At 44.3% G+C, this 9,674-nt stretch overlaps 1 protein-coding gene across 1 annotated transcript; it reads left to right on the top strand.

Annotated features, from left to right (window-relative positions):
- Positions 1-219: 219 nt before the first annotated feature.
- Positions 220-8,436, top strand: BTG4 (BTG anti-proliferation factor 4). The gene is made up of 5 exons (XM_088481419.1): positions 220-287; positions 1,828-2,038; positions 7,038-7,175; positions 7,255-7,447; positions 8,096-8,436. Exons 2-5 carry the CDS (start codon positions 1,866-1,868, stop codon positions 8,270-8,272), a joined length of 681 nt encoding a protein of 226 aa, XP_088337545.1. The 5' UTR covers positions 220-287; positions 1,828-1,865; the 3' UTR covers positions 8,273-8,436.
- The last annotated feature ends 1,238 nt before the right edge of the window (positions 8,437-9,674 follow it).

The following is a 9,674-nucleotide window of genomic DNA, read 5'->3' as shown; positions in this document are numbered from 1 at the left end:
CTGTTAGAAGCCACAAACTAAACCAGTAAATACAATAAATGACATAGAAAACAACAGATACAATTGAACTGCATTTATTATCTAGCAATCATTCTTATAATTCAGCTACATTTTGCTGTACGCAACTCTCCTTCACATCTCAGGGCTGGGGCTGAATTGCAGCAGATTAGTAAATGATCTCTAATCAGTGGGACACCTGTATCAGGCCAGCCACAGCTTACGGGACACTTCCTATTTAAACCTCAGTCAGAGAGTTATTTGTTACAAGAGAGGAAACCTGCAGCCAGGTTAGTAGCAGAGGCTGGGTTAGTGGTAATGGTCAGAAAATGATGGAGGTCTATTGTGTTTAGCAGTAAAGGTTTCTTTTTCTACTCAAAGTCTGTGCTGTTTTGTGAAGCACTACTGTAGTGTATATCTGATAAAGATAAGCTGAGTGGCTTCATGCCCCAGGGATTGTGCTGTGTAAAATGCAAGCTCTAGATTCTCACTCCCTGTTAGTCCTGTCTGCTTTCTTCCTATTCAGTGCTCTTCGTTTTAGGCTAGTATGACCTAATCTGGTATTCCTTTACCCACACTGCCACTGTATATCATGCAACCTGATAGTCTAGGTAATCTGGTCATCTTTCCTACATTAACCAGGGCCGAAACTAGGATTTTTGTCACCAGGGGCAAGACAGTAATTTGGCGCCCCCCATGTAATTCCCCCTGCAGTAGTGCCCATATTGTAATGCCCCCATAGTAATGCCCATATGTTAATACCCCCATAGTAATGCCCCTGTAGTGCCCACCATACAGTAATGCCCCTGTAGTGCCCATGCCCCAATAGTAATGCCCCTGTAGTGCTCATGCCCCATTAGTAATGCCCCTTATTGCCTATGCCCCCATAGTAATGCCCCTGCCCCCATAATAATGCCCCTGTAGTGCAGCTTATTAATAAAAATACTTACCTTGAACCCCGCTCCAGCATCCAGCGTCGCGTCCGGTCCGACGGCTGGTCCTTGGAACTATGGGGGAGATGTCATGACTTCTCCCCCATAGTGCCCGTGGGGAGAGACGGAAGCTGGAGTTCGGGAGAGAACTCCAGCCTCCGGCTCCGGCTACACCGCGTCGCTGCAGAGAAGGAGCCGGGCGCCCGCTGGTAATAAATATTACCAGCGGACGTCCGGCTTGGAGCCTCTCTGCAGCGCAGGGCTGGAGGTCACTGGCACCAGGTACAGCGGCTCACCCGGTGCACATGCACCTCCAGCCCCCCCCTAGTTGCGGCCATGCATTAACCTGTGCAGTAGTATCTGATGCTTTAGTGGAAAGCTTGTAAATGATGTACTAAAACCTATAGTGTATATCAGGGTTTCCCAAATGTGGTCCTCAAGACATCCTAACAGTCCAGGTTTTAGGGCTATCCATGTATATGCAACACATGGTATAATCAAACTGGGGAACTAATTAAGTCACCTGTCTTTTGAGCATTGATAACCTTTAAAAACTGGACTTTAGCTGGCCATACACTAGACCAACTTTCATCCAACTAGTTATTTATTTGGACTGAATCTGGTAATGTATGGGAGCAAATGACAATCAGCAATTTGCTAGGATGAGGGGACATCACTAAGGAAGGCTGCATGTGTCCTAAGAGGGTTGAATGTAGCTCTCATATCTATTAAACACTTTGCATGTAAAAAAACCCCAAAACTTTATTTGTAATGACTCTGGTTTTTATAAAGGCAAAACTTATAGAAGCTTTATAAATTCAGTTACTATTGGCACAATACAGTCTTCCACTTCAAGATGGCACTTGTTTGGCCTATGAGTACACTTAATATCTTTCAGCTTTTCCATCACCCTGTGCAAAGCTAGAAAAGGAAACCATGAAAGAAGAAATTGCTGCCACCGTAGTCTTCATCACGATGCTGGTGAAGAGGCACAGGAAGCTGAGCAAAGCCCAAATAGAGAAGTTTGCAGCGAAGCTGACCACCGTTCTGTTTGCACGGTATAAATCTCACTGGTATGTGGACAATCCAACTAAAGGACAAGCTTTTCGGTAAGATGTGTATTCAGTCCTTTACTTTTAACGTGGTTCCCTGATCTGACACTTAGATGACTCAGTTCTGCACCAGGCCACACGTGGCCTATGCCACTGCTTATTGAGTGTCCTCCAGATGACTGATGCAGGGGTTTATGTTCTGCCTTTACCTTTCGCTGTCTATATTGAGCTGCTAAATGCATACTGTAACTAGAACCCAAAGCTTACAGGTATATAATTGATGTGTTGCTTAGCATTATTGCGAGGCTCCCTGAGACTGTTTGGCTAAGCTTAATGCTGGTAAATAGGCGTGCCCAATAAGTGCAGTATGCTACAATGAAGCTTTGTTACACAATTGGTTAGAGAGGGCAGAGAGCCATGGTATTGACAAGCCTTGTTTGCCAAACCCTGCATGCCAGGCCTTGGCTGTGTTATTCCAATCTTCGTCCAGCACTGCTCCAATCTTCGTCCAGCACCAGCTCAAATGACAAGTAGTATCTGGTTGCTATGGGCAACATCTCCACGTCTAAAAACCTGATCTTCAGTAATATACCCCTAGTACTTAAAACACATATTTTTTTTTATTTTTTTCCCTCTTCAGTGAAGGTCTGGGACTCCTGAAAGTGACTAGTGTGGAGGGAAAAAAATAAAAAAAATGTGTTTTAAGTACTAGGGGTATATTACTGAAGATCAGGTTTTTAGACGTGGAGATGTTGCCCATAGCAACCAGATACTACTTGACATTTATCTAGCACTGTCTAGAAAATGGTTAGAATCTGGTGGCTATGGGCAACAGCTACACTTTAGTTAATATGTCCCTTAGTCTTGCTGCCCTCCAGCTGCATGTATTGGTGAGGACATTACCATACAGAACATTTATTAGTCTCTGCTAAGGGGTAAGTCCTACTTGCCTACTTCCCCCCCCCCCCCCCCAAGAGCAGCCCGGGGAGGAGAAGCAGGTGGGTTGCAACGGGGGTGGGGGCCTGATGGATTGTCATTAAGCCTCGCCCCTTCACAGTGAATTGCCTCAATTGGTGCAAATTTACATAGGGGATGGGGCTAAACAGAGCCGGATTTAGACCTCATGGGGCCCTAGGCAAGATACAAATTTTGGGCCCCATCCCTCAAATAATCCATATTATATATCAATGGGAATAATTCCCTCATTATACTGTTTTGGGTATAATTCCCTCGTGTGTGCATGTTGACATTGTAAAAACTGTGCACCTATCCAGTAGGTGTCAAGGGCAAGATACACATATTATATTTATAGTGTATATGATATGAATGTGTATCTTGACCTACTGTGATATATGCAGTTTTTACAGTTACTTGCAGGCAGCTCATCAGAGTAATACCCTACCTGCCTGGCCTTGCTGGGTGCTGCTGCTAGTGGGTGGCAGGCTGGCAGAGTGGCTGCTGGGGCGGGCCGCGGCCGGAGCTACTTGGAGTAGCTGAGACAGGGCGGCAGGCGGCACAGTGGTAAATGCAGGATTTTGAAGGGAGGGTTTCCAAATACTTGGTTACAGAACCAATGAGAAAATCTCACCAAAATAACCCTGCCACATACACATTATTGTGTAGTTCAAGTGTTTTCATTATAATAGATAGGGGCATATGTATCAAAGCTTTGTGAGATAAAATTGTGAGCTATAAATCACCAACCAATCAGCTTCTAACTTACATTTTGCAGGCTGTGTTTAAGAAATGATAGTTAGGAGCTGATTAGTTAGTGATATATATTTAACAATTTTATCTCACATCAAGCTTTGATACATATGCCCCATAATGAGCAAAATCAGACAGCACTCAGGAATCCTCAGCGGTAATGAGAGAACGCTGACAGATAGTAAGATCAACGTTTTAGAGTGAATTTTTTTAAACTGAGGGCTTCTGAGTGCAATCTGATTTTGCACATTACATTTATTTTATAGGGAAGGAACATGGACATGTTGCATTATTTGAACCAGGGGAGTGCTGGGCAGTTTGGATATATTATGTATAATAGCTATGCCCTCTCAGACACATACACGCATGCAAATAAACCACAGCCACTATCATTTATTAGACGCCCCCCTCCCACAAATGAAGATAATGTAGAGAGGAAGGGAGAGAAGGACTCATACATAATACTGCTACATTTTTATATTTTGACTGCATACTTGTTATATAGTTATCTCAGGAGGGGTAGATCATGTGCTTATCAAACTGAGTTGCACACACCAGACTTGCCGACATTTAGCTCCCTCCTTCCGGGAGGGAGCTGTCGGGCTTACAGAGCAGGGGGGAGTGGTGTGTCAAAGGGGGCGGGACCCAGCAGCGACTCGTCATTGGGGGCGTGACAGCGCGATCGCGTCATCATGGCTCCACCCCCTCTTCACAATGCCGATATTAATGGCATTGTGGAGCAGGGGGCGGAGCCACGATGACGCGATTCAGTGCGAATCGAGTCACCTGCCCCCTGCTGTCGGGCTTTATACTTACAAGTCCGTGGGTTGCAGACACGTCGCCGGAGGTCGGGAGACTTGCCTGCCTGGCCGAGAGCGGCACCCGATTTTCAGGAGGCTCCCGACCAAATCGGGAGGGTAGGAAAGTATGACACACACTCACCTCTCAAATAAAACACATCCACCATCATTAACGCAAGTTACAACCCACCATTATTTAAGTGCGCCCTCCTCCCCCAAAACCCATTTACACGCAAGTGAGGCATACACCTGCATTGGCTATCTGGACATCAGAGAGGAAGATAGTGATGGCCTCACCCGGCCAACATACTTTATTAAAGACTACCTCCTCCCCGGCACCCCTCAACATACGAGACACACCTGCTGAGTTAGTGGAGACAGTCACTGCCTCTCCCGGCCAGCGCTGTCTGAAAGCTCCATGAGAGAACTCACTGCCTGAGAAGAGCTGCGCTATTCTTGCAGCGGGCAGCCTCCCAGACAGCTGCCAGCAGAAAAAAAAAAATGTGGTGAGATGAGCGGCGATGGATTGATGGGTAACTGGGTGTTCTACCTGCGTGTGCATATGCTGCAGGCCTGGTGACTGAGTCGGCATCACTCTTCTCTCCTGCGCAGGTGACCCCGACACACCTTGACTGCACACACTCTCTCCGAGAGAGCACTGTGCAGTCTGCAGACAGCAGCGCAGGACCGTGTGACATCACGCGGTACTTGCGCAGTGCTCCTGGGAGCGCTTTCATCGGGTGGATTTCTTTGGGCAAAGGGGCCCATCCACTGGCCCCTTGGGTCCCACCGGGCCCTAGGTGAGTGCCTAGGTTGCCTAATGGGAAATCCGGCCCTGGGGCTAAATGACTTGTTTCATGAAGAATCTCATCATTAAGCCCTGCCCCCTACAAGGGGGCCCAACATCGCTGCAGAAATTCTCCCCACTTCACTAGAAAGTTTGCAGAATGCGGGAGAAGTGCCTAACCTTCCGGAGGTGCAGGGGGTTACCCGAAAAATTGTGAGCCTCCCACGAATTCCGGGAGGGTAGGCATGTAAGCAGCAACTGACTCAAATAGAGGCATGATGAGAACATTTGATCAGCAATGTTAATCAGTGGGCAGGAGCAATCTTGGGCAAGGTAGTATGCTGCACTGCACATACCAGTGGTTAGAGATGAGATAGATGGAGGTGGACAACTGTAGGTCTAAACTCAGTCCTGCTCTAGTGAGGTCAAAAGGAATGTAATGTTCAGCTTATGGTGTGTTGCATAAAACTCTATATGGGAGAATTTGTACCCTTTGCTAATGCAGAAATCAAAAGTATGGTGGCACAGATGGCACTGACTATGGCTAGGGGTGGCAGAAGCAATTGTTAAAGCCTATGAAATGTTCGGGACACGAAGTATCCTATGCTTATGATCATAATTGGCCCCAGAAACCGGATCCGGTCCTAATACCAACAAGGGGCAAATGCAGGTATTTTAGGGGGGGGGGGGGGGGGGGGGTGGTTCTATTTTTTTTTTTTTGTAATGTGTGATACATCCCTGTTTTTAATCACACTGGGGGCGAGCCCAGCACATTGAAAATATAACCCGGATTCACATAAAATACGCTGACCAAGCTACTTCAGCATAAAATACACTGCAACAAGCCACTTCCACATAAAATACACTTTGAAATCCAGAACCACATAAAATACACTGGAAAAAGAAAGATCCACATAATACGTTACATACTTCAGCTTCTCCATGTGTCACTCCAGGGGGGAGGAGAAGGGGGTTTAGGGAGAGGGTGAGGATACAGACTGGCAGGTGTCTGTATACTATTACTACTAACCCTGTTGGGATTCTGACTGACTGCATCCCGTACCCAACCTCTGAAAACATGGTAGGTACTGGTCTCATCCAGGCCTGGGTGTAACTGATTACACAACTTGTGGTAATCGATTATGCATCTTTAAATCTTATATCTCCCCTTCAGTTGTTTTTGTATGTCTAATAAAAAAATATATATATAACCTGAAACTGCAATATACCGAATAATAAACTAAAGCAACATAGAGTGTGTGAATGAGGCTCTCAATTTGTGTAGGCCCCCCTTTGATAATGCTTTTTGGCATGTTCTATAAATGTGAACCAAATTAAGGCCTAATCAGAATATTTGCTTTTCTGCTCTGTACAATTGTTGGAAACTGCTTTAATATGTTGTAGCTTTTCTACTTTAATACTGCAAAAAAACTCTTTTCAAACATTAGTACCGTTTCCCCAACCACTACAGAGGGCTCATGATGTCCTTTAAAGATCTGCTACTACATTAATATAAAATGTCTCATGGGTGGAAAGCTTAAAAGGCAAGTCTTGCCACCCAAAGTTTGAACGCTGGCATAAGTTGGCTTTTTTTTTTTTTTCGTAACTCTTCAGTGGACTACAGTCCACAAGTTCTTTACTGTAGAATCTTTAACAAAACTGTTGTATTGAGCAGTGTATGTAGTTAATGCAAGCTATTGATCACCATCCTCTACACCCACTAGTTGAGGACTTTGTTATTAACTCTCTAATTCTTCTCAAGATGCATAAGAATAAATAAGTTCCAAGCTGTTGATTCTGTCTTGGCGGAGGCCTGTCTGGAGAGCAACGTGAAATTTGACGATCTTGGCCTGCCAAAAGAGATGACAATCTGGGTGGATCCGTTTGAGGTGTGCTGCAGGTGAGTGGTCCATTACTGTATGTTATCTTTGACACTTAAAGTCCAATGCATAGATCATTAACCTATAGTTTTGCCACAGGTATGGGGAGAAAAACTGCCCTTTCACAATTGCAAGTTTCTCTGGTAAGGAAGACTGTAATGTATCTAAGAGAATTAGCACTGCTGTGGATAAAGCTACTTCTGACTATCACTCTGGGACCTCTGATGAAGAGACCACTGTAAAGGAACACAGAACTATTCCTACTGTGAGCAACCCAAACAGTATTTATCAGGTACAGTGTACTACCAGAACAGGGGTCTTCTGCTTAATAGCCTGTAGTCACACACGTGCAAACCCTGCATACGATTGAATAATTTGGGCGAATACACTAGACTTGGAGGGAACTGCCTACCTCATTTAATTTGAATGAGGTACACAACATGCTTGCAGGCTAGCCCCCGCCCCCCCCCCCCCCAAAAAAAAGAGATTTGTACTCAAGTCTGAAGCTAGTGAACAAGAGGTGGTAAGGGGCTCCTTGCTGGCTCTTGATCACTAGATTACATCTTGAGTGTAGATCTTTGCTGATACTATAAGCTGTTGATCAGGTCTGTCCACAACTAGAGTCCTATGTCCTGCCGTGCCCTCAGGGCATTCTGATTTTTGGCACTGCAAATGTTAGAATACAGAACAATCTCTTAAAATTAATGGAAGCTGTAGGATAGGATGAGAACAACTTGCATTATGGCCATAGTCAAGCTTACTGCGTGAAAGCTTCTTCCTATGTTGACCCTTTTCACTTGCAAATGCAACCTAGCAAAACTTCAGTCTTCAAATGAAGGATTCCTGAGATCTCTATACAGCAACTGTTCTTGTGCAGGACTTCATGATTAAATTGGCTAATCGCAGTACTAAAATTAAATGTGTGTATCATGTCTTTTAGTGTTCAGACTACATTCAAACTCTCCATTCGTGGCCCCAGTTTCCTCGTAGAAAGAACTACATAAATGAAGGGCATCAGCCTGCAGGTTACTATCACAAATCTTCCAAATCCTACAGACCGCCTACGTCATCTGGTCCTCGTGTTGACCGTTATCACTGGGTTAACACAAGACGCTGACCCAAAGTCCCTGGTTTTTTAGAAAAGTACTCTGCCTTTTTTTAACTTAATGTTTTTAGAAAAATACTTATTTATATTTTATGTGTATGTTTGTGGCTTCAATGATGCACTGACGTTTGTTTTTATTTAAAAAAAAATATGAATAAATTAAATTTTAAACTGCATGGGGAATTTTCTTACACAGACATGGTTTTCCTGAAATGGCTAAATATTAAACCAATATGTTAAAGGATTGTTCCCTTTTTTTTTTTTTTTTTTTCCCCCAACCTCAGTTCCCAGGTGTAGTCTGTGTATGTGCTCATTCATACAGACATACAAGGAGATCAAGAGCTGTAGTCGGCATGCTTTAAACACCTTTACTGGGGACAAAACCTAAAGCCACAACAGTTAGCAGCACTGCTGTCAAGCAATGCAGTGAAGATAACAGTGGTAAGACATGGTACTGCAGGCATTACACAACAGTGATTCCAATATATAACAATTCCCTCCCCATATAGATAATGTTCTCTCCCCACATTTACAAGTCCAGTCTCTGTGGTGCGTGTCTTGCCTTAGGAGGGTAACAGTGGTCCTCATGTAGGACACGGTGTCTGCGGACTACTCTGGATTGGTGTTCACTCTGACGGTATAATGGGGTTGAAACAATTGTGCTACCCCCTGATAAGTCATCCGCACAATCCTTTATCTACTAGTGCAGGCACGAACACCAGTTTCTGTAGTAGATTTTACTTCAAGCGCAGGTAATCCCATTATGCTCCTGTAGTTGATCCATGTATCAACTACATGGCCCTTCATAGGGTATTGTGCCATTTAGAGAATAAGGATTCGTACAGTATGTTACTGTTTGTAGACTACAGCTCTGCTTTTAACACCGTTGTCCCATCTTTACTTATAGCTAAATTGTTAGCAATTGGTTTAGATGAGTCTATTTGCAATTGTTTACTGGACTTTCTGTCTGACCGTTTGTAGTCGGTTAGGCTGGGAGATCAGTTTTCATCTCCAATTGTTGTGAATACTGGAGTACCACAGGGTTGTGTCCTTAGTCCCTTCCTTTATTCCTTGTGTACATCAGACTGTTTCTAGTTCTGAATCTAATCTGATCGTAAAATTTGCTGATGATACTACAGTTGTAGGTCTGATTACTAACGAGGATGAGGACTGCTACAGCGCAGAGGTAGATCGACTTATTAGATGGGGTAAGGACAATAAGTTGCTGTTAAACAGTAAAAAAATAAATAAAGAGGTGGTGGTTGATTTTAGGAGGTCAAGGAGAAATGTTCCCTGTCCTACAATTCTGAATGGCATTGAAGTAGAGAGGTTGGGTGATTTTAAGTTTCTTAGTATTACATTTTTTGGATGACCTGTTGTGGTGGTCGCATGTTTCATTAGTGGTAGGAAAGGC

This window comes from Taudactylus pleione, unplaced genomic scaffold, assembly GCF_031769625.1.
Source record: "Taudactylus pleione unplaced genomic scaffold, aTauple2 ptg000270l, whole genome shotgun sequence".
In the NCBI taxonomy this organism is placed as follows: Eukaryota; Metazoa; Chordata; class Amphibia; order Anura; family Myobatrachidae; genus Taudactylus; species Taudactylus pleione.
The sequence above is the reverse complement of the archived record's forward strand: the minus strand, read 5'-3'. Positions and strand labels throughout refer to the sequence as shown.

Excerpts from the sequence above, each read along its gene's own strand:
- BTG4 (XM_088481419.1), top strand. The coding sequence starts at position 1,866 with ATGAAAGAAGAAATTGCTGCCACCGTAGTCTTCATCACGATGCTGGTG. Across the intron at positions 2,039-7,037 it reads ACTAAAGGACAAGCTTTTCG|ATGCATAAGAATAAATAAGT; the intron begins GTAAGATGTGTA and ends ATTCTTCTCAAG. Across the intron at positions 7,176-7,254 it reads CCGTTTGAGGTGTGCTGCAG|GTATGGGGAGAAAAACTGCC; the intron begins GTGAGTGGTCCA and ends GTTTTGCCACAG.